The sequence below is a fragment of the Paralichthys olivaceus genome, chromosome 11 (genome assembly GCF_024713975.1).
Source record: "Paralichthys olivaceus isolate ysfri-2021 chromosome 11, ASM2471397v2, whole genome shotgun sequence".
Lineage (NCBI taxonomy): Eukaryota > Metazoa > Chordata > Actinopteri > Pleuronectiformes > Paralichthyidae > Paralichthys > Paralichthys olivaceus.
The window spans coordinates 19749590-19768298 of record NC_091103.1 but is presented as its reverse complement, the minus strand read 5'-3'; the positions used below and the strand labels follow the sequence as shown (position 1 = coordinate 19768298).

Genomic DNA, 18709 nt, shown 5'->3' with positions numbered 1-18709 from the left:
TAAAAACACTGTAAATTTGAACTACTGCAGATGTGAGCTTCACCATGCGCCCTTATTAGATGGCAGTGTACCTCCTTAATATCCAGTGCAGATATTTATTATCATACTGGAGGACTTTATTTTTATCGTGGGAGCAGAGGTGGGTACCACTGAGAATCAGGATAGAAGAAGAGGAGAGAGTCAAACTACGACTCAAGTAAATGAGGAAGGACTTGACCGCAGTGAGGAAAGATTGATTCTGCTACAGTTAAAGAAATCAGATTGATGATCGATCACCCGTCTGCTTCCCAATTTACTAAAACTCACACACCAGCCCCTTTATTTTGATTCTGCACAAAAAAAAAAATCAACAAACACTGAGAGACTAGAACACTTTTATTGACAGATAAACAATAAGCCACAGAGCTGATAGAAACATTAATGCATCTGCGTTTGGGATATCATCCTCTTCATTGAAATGTTTAGAGCATCTTTTCTTCTTCTTAATAGAAATGTGAGTGAAATAAACAAAGCTTAGCAGCGCAATTATACAAGTAATTTTACGCAAAACAACCATAATTACAAAAATATCAAAATACTTTGCATAAAAAGTGCTTTAGTGATAAAATTACAAAAACATACACTCAGCAATTAACGGCAGCATATTTCTGTTTGCCACAACACCATCACACTGAGCACCGCGTGGTACGACATGAAAGCGTTTCAGCTGCTGTTCTGGATGTATTGCACTGAGATGAGGTACAGTCAAACAGCGAGCTCAGGGGTTTTCTATTATGGGAAAAGGCCTTCCTGTCTGTGACAGTCATTCAGCCATTAACAACCTCTATAAGCTTTGCTAAAACATACTGATGACATTTTTAAAGTCTAAGTTTTACAGCTGACAGCGATGAAGGTGCTTTCAGTTGAGTCCTATTTATCCACCAGACTTACTTCTTGAGAGTGTGAGTTCCTGAACCAGCAGGAACAGTTGCTCTCAGTTTTACAGAAGCAGGGGAACAGTAACAGTGAAGTGCTACTTACATACTGTAAATCTTCCCCCGCTACATTCACTGCAACCTGAGGGGTCGCTAGCTTCAGAGTTGCAGAGTGTTTGAAATGCAGAAGGAGTTTTGGTGGCACACAAATAAAGAAGAAAATATATTTGGTCAAAATGGCACCGTGTGACTCCTGGTGCTGAATTCCCTTTCAGGGATTTTGGGCATAAATTCAAATCTCAGGAGTGAAAAATATTTTTTTTTTTTTAAGTTCAGCAGGCTTATATGATACAGTAAACTATTCTCTATAACAGTTTAAAATGCTCCACTTCATTTTCTTTGTGATTCAAAAAGTCAGGCTGATATTCTGACCCTAACAAGGTCTGCTTTTACCCTGGTCCCTGCACTGAGGGTCTGTGGTGGATCGTCCAGTTGAGCTCAGGCTCGGTGTGAAATGTGTTGAGTGTTGGTTCACTTGCGTCGACTGAAGATGCTCTTTTTACTGGAGCTCTTGTCTGCGGTGCTGAGGCCGATGAGGAGCCGCGCCTTCTCATCCTCCTCCTGCTGCTGCAGGCTGTTGTCTGACTTCCCCTCAGACGCCTTCCCCCGCAGGTCTGAGCCCGCAGCCGGCTTCAAACGCAGCTTCTCTTTTATCATCTGGGCAAGTGGAAGAAAAAAAGACAACTTTCTTAATAGAACTTTTACTGTCAGTGAAAATATATGTATTTTATCCTCCTGGTAATGGCAAATAAAATAACTGAAATCATAAATAGTATATGTTAAAGGTCCAGTGTGTAAGATTTGGGTGAAAGGGAACTAATGACAGAAATTTAGTGTAGAATAATCCTCATGATGTTTTCACTAGTTCATTTCATCTAAATTGTATGAATTGTAGTTTTCTTTACCCCAGAAAAGGTCCTTTATATTTAAATACTTTATATTTACATCAAGGGGACCCTCTCTACGGAGGCCGCCATGTTTGTTACATTAGTCCAGACTGGACAAACTAAACACCTTTTGAGCTTTTATAACTGAAGCTACCACAGGTTCTTTTTCATGTTTGGAAGGAGAGGGTGAGGTGCAACATGCAACTTCCCCACTAGATGTCACTAAATTCTACACACTGTACCTTTAAAAAACAACAGTTTTGTGTACCTGTGCTACAAGAGCTTTGCGGCTATCTCGTTTCACAGCCATGGCAAAGTCAAGCCACGTCCAGGTGTTGTTATGATACTCCAAACAAGGCAGAACCAGGTTCAGGTCCTTCCAGTCCACACTGCTCTTTTCTCCCTGAGGAACAGACATTTCCCAAGCAAACAGGGTTTTAACATGAACCAATGATCTGACTGGGACAAGTAAAGGTTTTCTTAAAGGGAAGACACGTATTTTGTCTTGCTAGTTTCATGAAACAATTTCTTTTTTTACACATAACACAGCTTGCTGTTTTGTTGTTAATTCATTGTAGAGCTGTTTGCAGTGAGTGGCCCCTGGTCACTCATTCTCTCTCACATCCAATAAGTTTTTACCTTACCTCAGCAGGGAGGCAGACTTCAGCTCAACATCGGCCCTGCTCTATAGGAGTGTACTATGTGCGTGAGTAACCCCCAGTAACTGCTGCTGCACAGAGCAACTCACCTTATAGCTGACACAGAGGGGCACTTGGGGAATCTTGATGTAGATGAAGGAGTTGTTCATGGCAGCTCGCTCCTTCATTTTGTCAATGTCATCGACAGGGTGCTGGTGAAAGGAGAATAAAATGGTTTATTTTCAAGGAAGAATAATATCCTTAATCAGTTTTCTTCTACATATGCTCTTAATTCTTCATGGGTCCAACAAGTCTTCATATTATTATTTACTGTCTGTATTATAATTATATCCTTCTCTATTGCGTCAAGGCAGTAATTGTATGTGTAAAAGAAACGTGAAAACTGTTCTTTTGTTCTTTTATTTTATATTTCTATTGCTGCTATAACTACAAAAATAACGTTATTCTTAATCTTGTGTTGTTGAAGCTAAACAAAATGTACCAAAAAAGCATGACTACCTCTGGAGGTTTCCTGAATGACCTCCTGACCCCAGCAGAGCGGTTCAGTCCCTGGGCGACACCCTTGCTGGGGCCCATAGCGCCCATGGTGTCCTCTGACGACTGTCGAGGCTTGACAGGGATACCTGTGACAAGGACGGCATCATCATCAGCACTGCGGCCTCTGGGTGACTCAGCACCCAACACCTTATACTCCCTCTGAGCCTCTCACACATATCTCAAGGTCACAGACAAAGTGACAGCGCCCTTTAATATCTCAGAGTGATGACATAACACTGTAAAGAGCAAATCAACACCATACACACACAAGTCTGCGAGAGAAAATTGAAACTACTATTAATTGCTTAGTTGGTTTCGATTGCAGGCTTGTGATCACACACAGAAATCGAGGTGCGTGTCAGTTTACTCCTGTCATAATTCTACTGTTGATAAAACCATACCAGTAGTAACCAATCTGAATTTGTCTTCCTCATCAGTGACCTCCTCCTCCTCTACATTTCTTCCGGGGAAGAAAAATCCCATCATTCTTTTGAAGAACTGGTACATCAGCTGGATGGTGAGAGGCACCACATTCACCTGATGATGAAAAGGTTTTTGTTATAAGAAGAGAAGAATCAATGAAATACAATCTACACATTTCAGATTAGCTGCGTGTGAAATTCCGTACCTCAAAATGTTCCTTCACTGAGATTCCACCCACAGGGGGGCGCACTTTACTGAAAATACGCAAAGCAAACTGGCGTCCTGACTGACAGTTACTCTGAGGACGTAGTACAACCTAGAAAAACAAAAGAGTTTATTTTATCTTCAGCATCATCATATTAGAAGCTCTAGTTGCTGGTCCTGGATTTTCATAAAACTTGGAGGAATGATGGGACATGGGCCGAGGAAACCCATTCAATTTGTGTGTACATTTTTTTCACTGTCTTTAATGTTGCAAGGTATTTTCACTGATTTCCCAGGGAATGATTCATGGATCTTGATGAAAACATTCAGGCATATTAGGTGACTGATGTCTATGAGTCTGTGCAATTTGGTCCGTGCAATTCTAGTTTGGTGTACTTTTGAGAAAAAACTTTAACACCACAAATAATTAATAATTTAAGAACATAATGGAAAAAACTATGAGGTTGTGAGTGCACTTGTAATGAGTCCTAGTTTTCACATGCATCAATGAATTCCTGAGTCTGCATGCAACACTAAATATGAAAGAGTGATCCCATCTGTACAAACAAGATGGAGTCAACACAGACATCAGAGTCTTGTCCCTGTACCAACAGTGTACATACCCTCACACGCTGCACAGAGGAAACCAGGCAGAGAGTCAAATGTGAGTTAACACTGTATTTTCAGCTATTTTGCACATAAATACGCCACGGTTTTTATTTACACATGTAAACTGTAATGCAATCCAATGCAACTTTGCAAGTTTTGATTGACACAGTTAAAAAGGTGGTAATTTAACTTTACATTCATGTTTATTATTGAAATTGTAGTTTTCAGTTGAACTGAACTGCATTACACTGAGGTCGTGTTTTTAATGTTTCTCATTTACAAACGTGAGGAGGGAAAACACGTATGAAATGCAGGCCAGTACAAAACCACTGAAAACTCCAACCTCGATAAATAAATATAAAAAAATGTTTACACTGGAAACCTCTTATAGTGATCACAGATATAGTGATCAATTGTTTCTATAGATCAAAAAAGTTGGGAGAGAATCGTTCCTATACAAATGGTGTTTAAATAATACTCAAGTCATCTGCATACAGTGATCATTTTGGGTCTTTTTCAAAATGTTTGGACAGTAAAAGATTTTTTTTTTTTTTACCTTGTATGCTGCATTGGGCAGCAGGTTGTTCATTGTGAACCACCCAAGCTCCAAAAGATGCTCGGCTGTGTCATCAGACTTGTTCAGCTGTGAGGACCAAGTATTCACAACAGTGGTTAACAACCAGTAGAAATCAAGAATGATATTTGAAAAATAAATCGTATCATTGTTGTTGCTGTAGCTGTTTGCTGTGCCCACCTTGCTGTACATGAATCTCTGCAGCTCTAGCTCAGCGATACCAAGCTGCCCATCCTCTTCAGTCAAACACCAGCGGGCCTGAGCAAAGTAGATCTCTGTTCTCCTCACCACACTCACATCCTCTGGGGGTTTACGCAGCTCCAGTTTGTTTGCACGCTGCAGCTGGAAGTCCTTAAAACACCTGGAGCAAAGGAGAAAATGTTTTTTTTTACATGTGTTCCACATCTCTACAGCACTGGAGGCATATGAGCGCTGATGTGAGACCTGATAAGAATGTTGAGCTCTTCACTCTTCATCTGCATGTCATTCTTCTCCTGGTTTAGCTGGTTCTGTAGTCTGGTGTTGATCTCCATCAGTTCATCACCGCTCAGTTCCTCGGGCTGCGCCTGAAAAATGAAGAGGGAAGTGGAAAAACAAAACACATGTTTATTTAAATGTAATTTTTTTGCATAAATAAAGGACTAACAGACAACCTGTGGAATTTCTAATATATTTTTCTTGACATTTCATACCCAGATTTATTTATAATAACTGTCAATTTGTACTAACTGTTCTGCTCATTTAATTTTTGAGCTAAATTCAGTGCTGTCAAAGTCATTTGAACAACTTTGCAGATTTAGATTGACATGCTTAAATTAACATATAATATACGTCAGACTTTCTTCAGGTGGACAATGAGTTTTAAATAAAAGCACAAACTCACCCAGAAGAGGGTGAATTATATTCTAGTAGAGCAATGAGAGGCTCACCCTGATGTTGGAGTAAATCTGCTTCTCAAGGCGTCTGATCTGAGCGAGATGCTGCCTAACGGCCTCCTGAAGATGCAAAATGCTGCTGCGCTGCTCCTCTGGGTTACTGGAAATTTCCAGCTGGAAACGCACTCGCTGCTTTTTCTCACTGTGCTCCTGGATACCACGAACACAGGATAAAAAATAAGCGAAACTGAAACACTGGTAAAGACATGGACATCTTCTATAAATTGGGATGATAAGGCAAATGATGGTCAAGCCAACCTTGCGTCTTGGCTCCACGTGTAACAACAGGTTGTTGACAATGTCCAGGATCATAGCGTACTGAACAGGGTTAGTGGATATCTCAAGATCATGGTGAATGAGGGTGAACGTGTCCACAGCCCCTGGAAAAAAGAACTCTTTTTAGACCTCACGCATAACAGTGACAATTAAAATCTCATTTTCTTTCTACATTACAACTTGTGCAAGATTCCTCTCTGAAAAATGTGGAGATCTTCTCTTTTTTCCCCAAAAGAAACCAAACACACTCCTCCTTTAAAACATACTGTCTCTGGGAGACCGAACATACCAGCCTGTTTTTTTAGCAGGTCCTCTTTCTCGTGGTTATTCCTCAGCTCTGGTGGTTTGATCTGCGTGGCCAGCTCTGGGTTAATGTCATGACTGTAACTGATGTAGTGCATCCGGCAGCTACAGCGTGAGATGATGCGCTGCACCTGCTGAGCCTCATTCACTTGAGCTGGCTGGTTCCAATCTACAGTTATTGAAAAGGAAAGGTGTCACAGTAAACAACAGTACTGTGAATCAAAATCAAAGGGCAGGTATACACTGAAAAAAATGATACGTTGCAGGCGATTATTCTTATAGCTGTATTTGTATATTCTGTAACATTTCAAAGACTATGTTTTAAGAAATGAAGAGTGGGTTATTGTGACTACCTGTGGTGGTGCTAACCATTCCTCCCACAGCCTGGCCACTCTCCATCAGCTCCAACACTGAGTCCAGGTTACGCTGCCGGTGCTCCTCAATGTTTTTCACCTACACACAACACAATACAATAATAAGGAAATGTAACATCATTGAATCTGCACGACTGAAACATAACTCTGTACTGATACAACAAAAACATGCCTACCTCCAGCCACAGCTGCCTGTCCTCTTGCTCGGATGGGTTGGGCTCCATGGTGGCAAAGTACTGCATGCCGTCCAGCAGACAGGTCCAGGTGGTCTTCTGCTTCAGAGTGTCATTGTACCAGGAGGGATGGTGCTCACACTGTAGAAGCTGAGCCTTTGCTGCAGACACCAACACACACCCTGCTGTCTCTGTGCCTCGCAACATCATCTGGGTAAAGGAATATAGACACAGAGAAATCTTTGTAGAAATATGACATTTTGAGTGAATCACAGAGGCCAAATTTCTGGACTTTCCTCCAGCAGAACTTGTGATCCTTCAAGTACTAAAAAAGAATTACAGAAATTACACTGCTTTGATCCATGTAGCTACCTGACAGTTGACTAATTCAATAAACCAGTTGCGGTTATAGACGTCGTCAGTCTGACAGGCTGCGATGCCACACAGTTGGTCGCTGACACCCGAGTCCTCTTCTGAAAACACCACAAACTTGTCGGTTTCCTCGATTAGCTTCTGGAGCATTGATGTTCCTACAGAATGAGGTAGAAAAGAAAGAGGTTAACAGACTTTTTAAATTACTCTGTTACGCTGTTTTCCTGGTCAAGCAATTTCCTCACCTTCATTTTGAGTCTTCTCTGCCCGAGGGACTGTGGGCATAACAGGCGTTGTGGGAGCTGTGGTGGGAGAGTAGTTGGAAGGAGAGCGTTTGAGTTTTTTGGTCTGCAGCTGTGTGTCAATCCTCAGGCCCTTCAAAGCCTCAGTGGAGAGATTTCTCTTCAGCACAGATGCCTTTTTGTAACCGTCGTACAAGCCAAACGCTATGTTCCTGTTAGTGGTGGTCCATGAACCACGCAGGTCGACCAGGCGCAGTTTGTGAGTGTAGGAATTATTTGTCTCGTCCTTCTGGTTCACCTCCTGTCAAAAACATTCAAGGTTTTTGATTATTACTATATACAGCCAGTGAAGAATTGGTTTAAATGTGAGCAATCATTGGGGGCTTTTACCTCCTCCATGCGGTTGCTCTGTCGCTGGTAGCTCAGGGACGACAGGCTGAGCAGGTGAGTTTTCTTCACCTGAGCGTTGATCTGGTGGTCAGCCGTCTCATCCCAGGTGGAGGCCATCAGGTGAACCGTTACCTGTGAGAGCTCACTAACCATCTGAGTCACATTCCATTCAGAGATCAGCCTCCTCATCACAGTGCCGGCTGAGATAACACAAACACACACATATGCATCCACATTAAAAATACACAAACCACTTCAAGCACTGCTGGTCTAATGAGTGACATTTGTGTGAACACCCTGCTCTTCCTGAATCTCTTCATCATCTTTACCTTGAGGAATAAGTCTCTGTGCCCCTCGAGTGAAGACATGGCCTTTGTTGCATTCCACCTGAATACCTCTCTGCTGAGCAAAGGAGGCCCAGTAATGCACCTGAAATATACACAATATGTATTAAATACTCAAAGCATGAGTATTAAAAACTCAGTACATGATGTATTGCGTAAATGACTGCAAATGCAAATTATTTATTGGGCTACTGGAGAGAAGCCTAAAAAAACACTTGCTTGTAGTTGTGGGAAGGCGGCTGTGTAGGACATCTGTTTATAGTGCTGACCGAGCTTCTTTCGGATCGGCCTGAGGCTGTGGAAGAGCTTTCCTCTGCAGATTGGTCGGGATACACCGGTCCAGGTGGCCCAGAAATTCTGCATCCAGCGCAGAGTGCTGCTGTACAGCAGGATTCTGGGTTGACATGGTTCTGCAAAGATAAAATATAACTTTCTACAACACGATACATATGCAATACTTATTTAAAATGCAGTGGGCTTAACCACTGTTGACCAAGATTAGATACGTCGTTACCCTGCATGACAGAGTGACATGTACCTGTGCCACAGTGCTGGTTAAGGTCCATGGTGATGGAGAGGTTGAGGTTCTCAGAGCGAAAGGCTCTGTAGGAGTCATGAGGTTGTCCTGAGGTCACGTCTGCAACATTATCGGCACAGCAGAGCATTACAGCGTGGTGGTCATGGGGGTTACCATGACAAAGCCATTGGAGGTCAAGGGTCATACACAGGTTGGGTAGACGTAGAAAACAGATGTCATCATACCTTGTATGGAAAGAAAGACACTTGATTAATAAAGGATTCTATACAAATTGAGTTAAATGTTGCATTTAACTGCACTTTAACTCTCTTCTCTTACTTTGATGCTGTCCTGACATTTACATCCAAGTCTCCTTTAAAAACAAACTGTCCAGGGTTCCAGTCAAAGTTCAGCTTATTCCATTCCCAGTGCAGGTTTTCTGTTGTGTTGTAAGGGTCCTGCAAATAAAAAAAAGAATATATGTAACTAAAATAAACAAGCGTGCTGAATGATTACACATAAACAATGACAGATAGTAAATTAAAATATATTTTGTCATACAATTAACAAAATCTGCTTAAATCCACTACCAACTAAAAAACTTCTTTTATTGATGTCCAGTGTTTTACCTCTGTAGCCAGTTGATGGAGATTCGCCTGATCAATGTCCATTACCCAGCGTCCGTGCATCAGGAGACGACTTTTGTCCCACCAAGCCATGGGTGGTGAGGGATCAACTGTGGGTTTGGTAAGGAGGTCAACTGACTGACCGATTAAAGTCCAGGCCGGGTCCCAACATGGCCCCCACACGATTGTGTAGAGAGAAATGTTTGCTGTAAAAGATTTCATTGGGAGACATTAATGTATGAAAGAATAGGGAACTCTTTTATTTACACCAGTGCTTTTCCTATGATGATGAAAATTGTATTACTATTACTTCTTTTTTACTTTGTTTTAGTCATGAGCAGATACAGCGCATTAGAAAGCTGTAACTAATCAGGCACAGTGAAGAGAGGAATGAAGAGTTCAGGGGTAGAATGTATAGAATTTATAGCCATAACTCACATTTGAAATCATAGTAGAACTTGAGTGGTGGCATATTCCTGTGGACTGTTACATCTCCCCATGGTGGACCGAGTGGGACAATCTCTTTGCGACGAGCTCTCGTCTGTCCATCCTGCTCTGTCCCAATCAGACGCCCTGAGAGATCCCAGTCCCGGATCTCAAACAGGTAGCGAGGGTAGTCTCGAATCCTCACTGGCACATGGTTATGACAGCAAAGAAGTAAATCATTTTGCCTATGCTGTGTTAACGTGACACTATAAGGGCTTAAAGTTAATATTTTCAGTATTTTTTTCTTACCTAAAAATGCAGCCAGTTTAAACTTTACTGCGCGGCACCACTGGACCACCAGAGGGAGTCCTTCTCTGGGGAAGGGACTGATTCCATCAATGTCCCTCAGTTGCTCTCTCACCCTGTCAGGCCCATGAAGAGACTCATCAGCCAGGGCGACCAGCTCCAAGTCTGACACAGTCCACGTCAGCAGAGACTTCCTCATGGGTGTGTTTGCGTAAAGGCGGCGTGAGCGTTGGATGTAGATCTCTATGTGCTTTTTCTCCAGTGAACTATACAGCTCTTCTATTTTTCTGGCAGGCAGAAGTTCTCCATGCTGCTTGCGAAGATCTGCCACCTTCTTATCTAGAAGCTGCAGACGCTTTGCACTTTCCTTACTCTCGTCCTTCATCAGTTCATAGTTGTCTCGCAGCTTGATTTCAAAGACGTCATCCAGGAAGACAAATGAGAACTGGCTGATTTTGAACACCAGGTCCGGAGGCAGATGTTGGACGGCAGATGCCTGGCTCGGGGAGCGATGGAGAGTCTTCAACCACTTCTGCACACTAATGGCTTTGTCAAAGGTGTCTGAGAAATCGTACTGGTATGGGAACTCGACAGTCAGCGAAGGACACGTGAGAACCCAGACTCGGTTGTGAGAAGTGATGAGGAAAGGGAACGTTTCTCTGTGCAGCTGCATCTCAGTCAGCTCTGCATGTGTCTCCACATCTAGACTTTTAAAGAAGACGATGTTGTTGCCGTCAAAGTTGAAGGTCAGTGAAGGTGAGCGTATGTTCATGGAGCCAGCATGCTTGGAGACTGAGAGGCCTTCTGTGTGGAGGAGAATGTAGTTCTCTTTGCTTACATGGGCAGTCAAACGTGTACAGGCCAGTTCAACACGCACACACAGCCCTCTACTTTGCCCTGACACAACTTTAGACTCTGTAGGTGTTACTGCAGCATCCTCTTCCTTCTTCCCACAGAGCATACGCCAACAAGCCTGAGCTTCAGTCATGTGCTGATATAAGACCATGTGGTCTGGTGGCGTCCATTCAAAAGTGAGCTCTTCTTCACTTTGAACCTGATTGAGACATGACAACAACAAAAAATGTATCTTGACAGACCAAATATTTTAGTCCAGAGAATTAAAAGTTGAAAAGATGTGATTACCTGTAAGGTGTGGGTGGTGAGGTGGTAACATAACATTATCGTGGTGAGTTTGATCACAGGGTTTGGAGTTTGGGAGGCAGGGCAACATGTTTCCATGTTCTCGGCAAGTGTTTTGACCACAGACAAACTCACGTCCTGTAGAGACACAGTTGAGGTCTCTGCAGAGCTCAAGACTCCCAAGCTGTCCATCCGCAACGACATAGCTCCTAAAGGAAACACAAGAAATAAAGAGATAAATCAAGGTGATGATCAACTGCTCACACAGAATTTTGCTTAAGATAATAAAAACATTCAGGGACATTTGTAAGACCAAAGTCATTTTACACTTCTAATTGAGCCAACTCTAAAGCTAAGTCTTGTTAAGTCTGATTTCTTTTCTTTCAAATGTTTTGATCATTGTGTATGATGTATCAATCAAAGGTTCCTAAGAGCCCAAGACGTTCACCTAACTGTGACATAACTCACAAATGAGAAGATGGTGATAGTATATCAATAGCTTGAGCTCTACAGCAGTCACATCAATGTCTGCCTTGCAGTCGTTAAAGAAAATGCATATAAACAGTAGAATTAGGACCTGTCTTTTCAGGCAAACGACCATCTGATACTCTACACCTATGTATATCCAAAACAAAACATTCTCAGTCAGAAACTTCTTACCTGCCAGATTCGATAGTGTGAACACATTAACATCCTCCAGGCAGCAGTCCAGTTTAAAAAGCAGGTGTGGCTGTGAGGATGGGATGCGTTGGACGGTTTCATCAGAAGAGGGAGTCACTGCGGCAACATCTGACAGCTGTGCCCCAGCATCACCAGGGACATAAATGAGGGACAGCAGGCGAGACAGACACAGTGCACAGGTCTCTGAAAGCTCCACTTGAAGCCCTTTCAGTTTGGACTCCAAGCTCAGACTCGGAGACTGGCTACCCAAATCCATGTGGGGTCGGTTTAAACTCCCCTAGAAGGAGGAGGGATTAAAAGTACATTATTGATCATGTACGCCAATAAATCCTCCTCATCAACATAAAAACTTACTGAAACAGCACAGTTAATGTCTTTCATCTAATTTGTGTTTGGGGATTCACAAAATCAATGCAAAGTAAAGAATTATAGGAAATAGAAAGAGAAGGTAGTTGATAAGAGGCTATGATGTAGCTATGTAACAATATAGGGATGTACATAAGACACCTTTAGTTATGCTTTTAGAAAATGTTTCTTAATGCTTCTTAGTCATTTTGGTTTCTTACCTGAAGACTGAGTGAGTCTAAAATGAGGGCCTCTCCCCACACATGTTTACCAGGAGGGTGGGGTGCTTGTTGGATGTGAGACCCTAGACCCACTCTCCACCAGAAGTTGTCCAGGGACAGTGATGCACGCTGGTGAACGTTCTGGGGCTCCAGACTCTCTTTGTCAGCTTTAAAGTCAAGAAGATGTTGTAGTTCTGCAGACATGGAGAGAACACACTCATATCACAAAACTACTTTGAGGAAAAACATTTGAATATGCTGCAGTAAAGTGATTGAAGTCATTCTGAATAGAATACATAGCTGTGAAAAGTCAACAGTTGTAGAAGGAGAATAAGTTAATGTGTAACCTTTAAAAGGCACTCTGACAAAGAACCTAATCTAATCAAGGTTGTTTGAAAAAGATTGACCTTAAAGTTGCCTGCAGAATAAAAACCATAAAGATTTATTGAAGGAATTTGTGTTGTAATAACAGTGCACGACTTGCACATGCTGTTAAGTCATGAACTGCGGTTGCTTTTCACACCGTGTTGAGGTTATACTTTAACACAATATCATGTTGACGTTCAACTACCTTTGTATGTAGGCTCATGTGTGAAGTCTGAGGAAGACTTAACTGTACCTGCACTGGCAGACAGGAAGCCAAGAGCAAAGGGCGTTGTGTCTCCCAGCTGAACAGACACATTAACATTCGACACAGAGGAAGTGATCATCACAGGAGCATCCAGGTGAGGGAGGCGCCTGAGGAAAAGGAGGGTGGGCAAATAATCTAATGGACTAAACAATAGAATAAGATGATGGGATAAATAATACAGAATGAGTGATGCACACACACACACACACACGGAGACAAAACACGTGGATAAGAAAAAGAAGATAGCAAAAGAGATTAAAATATTATTTCCATTGCAGTAGGAGATTTAAGCAAAGTGGTGACAGAATATAGACTCAATCATTCCAGCAAACTTTAAAAGACGTCACAGAAAATGTGTGGTTATAATGTTACCAACCCAAGTATTAATTACAATAGAGCAAACTACACCTTTGCGTTTTGGTTTTGAAACTTACCTTTTTTTATTTGCTGCTTTCCTGTGGATTAGCTGTTCCCATGGAAATAGATTCAGCCAATGGGAGAACTCCTGGTGACGGTAATGGATGATGCAAGTGTTTACTGTGAATGACCCTGAGATGTCAATTGATGTAACCTAAATGCATAAAAACAAAAGACACATGAGTGAAAATGATGAGTCACACATTAATGAAGCTTTCACCAGATAATGTAACTGTCAAGCATCTTCCTGACCTGCAGGGCTGTCTTCAGAGTGTTCACACAAAGGATTCTTTGCCGGCTCTGAGAGAGGAGAAGTCCATCTGCCAATTAAAAAAAAAAAAGGAAAAGGACATGTTATTCATAGCTTTTTCCTTCATCCAACTCTGTCTGTGTTATGTCTGGTGCCCAGCTGTCCACAAACCCTCTAGAAAGAGCTCCAGGCTACTCTGGGGAAAGCTCAGCTCAGGAGTGAAGCTTTTAAGAGGAAGCTGCTCATCGTCACATCCATAGGAAACCTTTAGAGACTTCAGAGTCCAGTTCAGGTGTCTGTGCAGATGGGAAAAAGTACCATAAAATGCAGAATATGTAATTTCATAGGGAATCTAAATGTACAGAATAATAACTGCAGGCAGCGGTTGGTAAAAGACTGACTCACCTTTTCTGGCTGTGCATGGACAGGGTTACATTTGTGTTATCAAATTCCAAATTGACAGTGTGAGGAATTAGCTGATGAACACGCTCCACAGCCTCAGTTTGGATGAACTCGATAGTTTCCATCTCTAAAAGGGAAAAGTATTATAATACAATTAAATTGCATGATTACATATTATGTAGTATAATTAAAACTCTTGTATCTTCCTTAGTCATAATATCAGAAAAAGAAATCTGTTTAATAGTTAAAAACAAGTTCCAATACATTCATCAAAATTATTTTTGCGGGATATTTAACAATGTGTATATGATTTAGGCTTCACTAGAGTAAATTTATTGAACTCAATTTACTGGCTGTCTGAAAAGTCAGAAATAATGCGGGTTTTGATTGGCTCAATTGTGCCTATAAGCATAAAGTATCCAGGGAATTGTGGTCAAAAGTTACGATAAATTGTGCTTCTCATAATCCAAAAATATTAACATGGAAATACCAGAGTGAGCTTATGTGTCATCTCCTCCTTTACCATTGTGACTGTTGATGTGTATTTATATGAACACCACTGCAAAACTTAACCATGTCTGTGCTAATGGTAACAGCGGCATTCGTCAATAAAGATATTTAAAGAAAAAATTTATAAAACTATCAAAACACACTTACATTTTGTATTATTTCAAATGATTTCACTGACTTTTTCTCACTTTTTAAATAATTGTGTAATTTCTGCTTTATTTGACTTGGCAGGATAAAGTTAATCTATTTATCATTAAATATGTAGACATTTCAAGCACCTACAAAGGTCAAACAAACGTGTATGATATGACCTTGTCCTCAATTTCTTACTGGTTAACTAAACAGCTCAATGTCACAGGTTGTTTAGAATAAAGCAAAAACCAAAAAAACAACTATTAGTGCCCTTTAAGCATATCAAATGAGAGAGGATTGTAATTAACCTGTAATATATACTTGCTCACCAGATGCATCGTGAACATTCCTTGAGGGAGATGGGGGAGGCAGGAGTTGGCTGAGGAACAGTCCCTCATGCAGCTCTGCGATGAGTGTCCTCACCTTTAGAGACAGGCAACCTGGCTTCATGTCTGGTAGACTCACATCTCCAGACAGCAGCAGGCTCAAGGCCACTTCAGCCAAACATATGTCCTACAGTAGAGAACACGTCAGTCAAACACGTTCGACCAGAAATTTGTATTCCCATGAAAATGACAGAGCTCACCAACTGACTGCTTTTAAGCACTTTACTGCTTAGCTGCCCGACTGAGAAGTCCCACGCTAACCTGCAAGAAACATTAGTTTAAGATGAATGTGTAGAATCATCCCTGCTCTGACAATTCTTTCAAAATGAAATGAATGTGGTCCACAGAGACAACAAACAGAAAAAGATGTAGTTACCGTTTACTCTGGTGGTCAAGTAACAAGGTGATGCCTGTTAAAGTCATGTGCCACAGAGACTCCGACAGTGCGAGGTTCAGCACCATCACATTGATGGAGCTGATGTGGAACGACAGCAGCTGAGAACACAAAACAGTAAATGAGATGTCGTCTACAAATCAGTTTAGCAAAACACAGTCACAGTCACGCTCCATACTTGTGACAGAAAGCGTAGCGTTGTAGGGCTGACTGAAATCCTCCCTGACTTTTTTCCATGGCTCTTCTTTACCAGAGGGCCCAGTGGTGCTTGCAAGTCAAACCTGACTCTGGTTTCACCAACACATAATGCCAGGTATCTCCTAAAAACACACACAGTTAAACATGTAAAAATAAGAATTAAAATCTCAAATAAGTAATGAGAAAATTATTTCATCATAAAGAGTGCAACTTACGGCAAATCCTGGTTTAGAAGTTTACTTGAAATCCATATTCGGTCAATTTCCTGCCATAAAAAGAATCACTGTTGTCACTCACCAAGTCTTATAAAAATGGCGCTTGATATATTATGGGAAAGTGCACAAACATGTACCCTGATGTGGGATCAGATTAACCGTATGAGCTGAGCTCAGGACATAAATGTCATGTAAACACAGTGTCTTACCAGAGTATGCTGGGGGTGAAACTGGATACTAACTCCTTGAACAGAAAACAGCCTGATTGATTTGATCTTTAGCTCTGCGTTGAGTGCAGTCTGGAAGAATCGCACAGCCAGCGTGCATATGAGCCACCTAACAACACCAAGACAAACAGACATTCACTTCAATTCCAAGACCTTAAAAACTATAAAGAAAATAAACAGTTCCCACAATAAGCAGCACTTTGGCGACTGCAGAGAGAAAAAACTCCCTCATTAACTAGTAGAACCAGACTTAATGTGGGCGGCCATCTGTCTCAACGGGTTGGGGTGAAAAGAGAAAAATGGGGAGGAGAGGAGAGGTGGGTGGAAAAGGTGATAGAGAAGAGAGAGAGAGAGACCAGGAACAGTTGTGTACCATCAGGTTTCAGCTCTGACAGATATAGATACTGTTATAATGAAAACAATACGAGTGATAATGGATGTAAAGATGTTATTTATAATATGAATATGATTTAATAATAGTATCTTATAATAAACGTATAGAGTCAAATGGGTAAATCCTTGTTAGACTAAAGTAAATCAATGCTCTGAGTCTCATCGACAATCACAGATTCACTGTCGAGACTTCACAGCACACAGCAGTCTCACCTGAAGATGACACATAGCAGCACAATCCCAATCAGCAGGATTAGAAGGAAGGAGATCAGCAAGAGAGACATCGTGTCCCAGGTTGTTCACACCCAAATCCCGGACATGGGTCTGGCTGCTGCTCCCTCAGCTGCTGTCAAAAGACGAAGAGATGCAACTACTTCAGTTTCACACGCTGCAGCTGCAGCAGCAACTTCTGACTCTGTGTGTGTGTGTGTGTCAACAAGTCATACCTGACAGAGGCAACACCTGCAATGCAAACTCACGAACGCTGTGTTGTTCTGCTAACGAGCACAGCTAGCCTCGCGGTGCTAACGTTGTTAATGAATTACAGTGTACTTACAAACAACACGTAGCTAAACTTTATCCCCCACACAGCGCCTCGAACTGAACCTAAACTAACCTCTTATTTTACTAACCCATAACCCTGCGACTGGTTGAAAACAGCTGGTGACGTTAACTCAAACTAACCACGTACGAAATAGTTAAAGACATTTACCGCCGCGTCGCACACACACATACACAAAACAGTGCTAGCATAGTAGCATGCTAGCGCTACAGCTAATTTAGCGTTGTTATTTTGACAACTTGGAACGTGCAGAGAGATGAGAGTTAACCGCACTTACCCCGACACATTCAGGGTTGTGTGGGTTCTCTACACGGCAGCATAGTGACCGAGCTGAGGGCACATCCAGCTGTTAGCTCCGTGCTGCTCCCAGATACAGGAAACACGACGTGGTCCACGACTGGAGTGACAGAGGAGCTGGATCATCACCGCCTACAACTCACATCCATTTCTAACTGTGCATTCAAACACACACACACACACACAGCAGAGAAAACTCACACACTGTTCATAAAACACAGAAGAAAATACAAATCAATCGATCAATCATATTTTATTTTTACAGCCCATATTCACAACATCCTCTATTCTTAACCATCAACAAGAGTAAGGAAAAAGTACCAAAACAACTCTATCGACAGGGAAAATAAACTGTAGAGAGAACACTGCAGTCAAGTGAGCATACGTTCATCTTTTCCTGATTTCAAGTGCGCCCGTATTACAGAATGTATAGCAAATGCATGTGTTCCATGATACGGAGCGAGCAAACCTATTACGCCACTGTAAAATCTCTTTGATCCATAATTTCTGACGAGGGTTGACACACTTGATCTCAGGACCATCCTGACTGTTCACTCACTCAGTATCGAGCATATTTACTGTATCATTTTGGAGAAATTCAGCCTCAAAGTTCATTATTTTGAATTGAAAAAGGAACTTTCTGTGCAATAGTTACTCTACTGTAAAATCTCTTTGATCCATAATTTCTAACAAAGGCTGATACAGTTGTCCTCTGTATCAGCCTTTATCAATTGTTGAATTTCTCAAAAATGATACAGTAAATATGCTCGATACTGAGTGAGTGAAGGATGGTCCTGAGATCAAGTGTACAAACCTTTGTCAGAAATTATGGATCAAAGGGATTTTACAGTAGAGTAAATATTGCACAGAAAGTTCCTTTTTCAACTCAAAAAATGAACTTTGAGGCTGAATTTCTCCAAAATGATACAGTAAATATGCTTGATACTGAGTGAGTGAACAGTCAGGATGGTCCTGAGATCAAGTGTACAAACCTTTGTCAGAAATTATGGATCAAAGGGATTTTACAGTAGAGTAACTATTGCACAGAAAGTTCCTTTTTCAACTCAAAAAATGAACGTTGAGGCTGAATTTCTCCAAAATGATACAGTAAATATGCTCGATACTGAGTGAGTGAACAGTCAGGATGGTCCTGAGAT

The 18709-nt window shown here is 41.5% G+C and overlaps 1 protein-coding gene across 4 annotated transcripts; it reads right to left on the bottom strand.

Annotated features, from left to right (window-relative positions):
• Positions 1-357: 357 nt before the first annotated feature.
• On the bottom strand, positions 358-17756 carry LOC109630324 (bridge-like lipid transfer protein family member 2). 4 transcript variants are annotated; one of them, XM_020088459.2, is made up of 40 exons: positions 17533-17756; positions 16907-17039; positions 16283-16409; positions 16074-16123; positions 15839-15980; positions 15643-15761; positions 15467-15527; positions 15210-15393; positions 14242-14365; positions 14008-14132; positions 13839-13906; positions 13604-13740; positions 13158-13276; positions 12539-12732; positions 11952-12249; positions 11295-11500; positions 10155-11205; positions 9858-10049; positions 9423-9625; positions 9133-9251; positions 8815-9038; positions 8496-8686; positions 8262-8361; positions 7933-8132; positions 7546-7843; positions 7301-7458; positions 6932-7138; positions 6735-6834; positions 6368-6550; positions 6061-6182; positions 5797-5952; positions 5312-5433; positions 5048-5228; positions 4850-4936; positions 3686-3796; positions 3459-3594; positions 3019-3143; positions 2610-2711; positions 2130-2264; positions 358-1631 (listed from the first exon to the last, which is right to left on the bottom strand). In XM_020088459.2, the coding sequence occupies exons 2-40, from the start codon at positions 16975-16977 to the stop codon at positions 1446-1448; spliced, it is 6714 nt and encodes a 2237-aa protein (XP_019944018.2). In that variant the 5' UTR covers positions 16978-17039; positions 17533-17756; the 3' UTR covers positions 358-1445. The 4 variants fall into 4 exon arrangements, with proteins under 4 accessions (XP_019944018.2, XP_019944016.2, XP_019944017.2 ...); XM_020088457.2 differs by having other exon boundaries at positions 13158-13312; positions 17533-17672; XM_020088458.2 differs by having other exon boundaries at positions 13158-13312; positions 16907-17036; positions 17533-17670.
• Between the last annotated feature and the right edge of the window lie 953 nt (positions 17757-18709).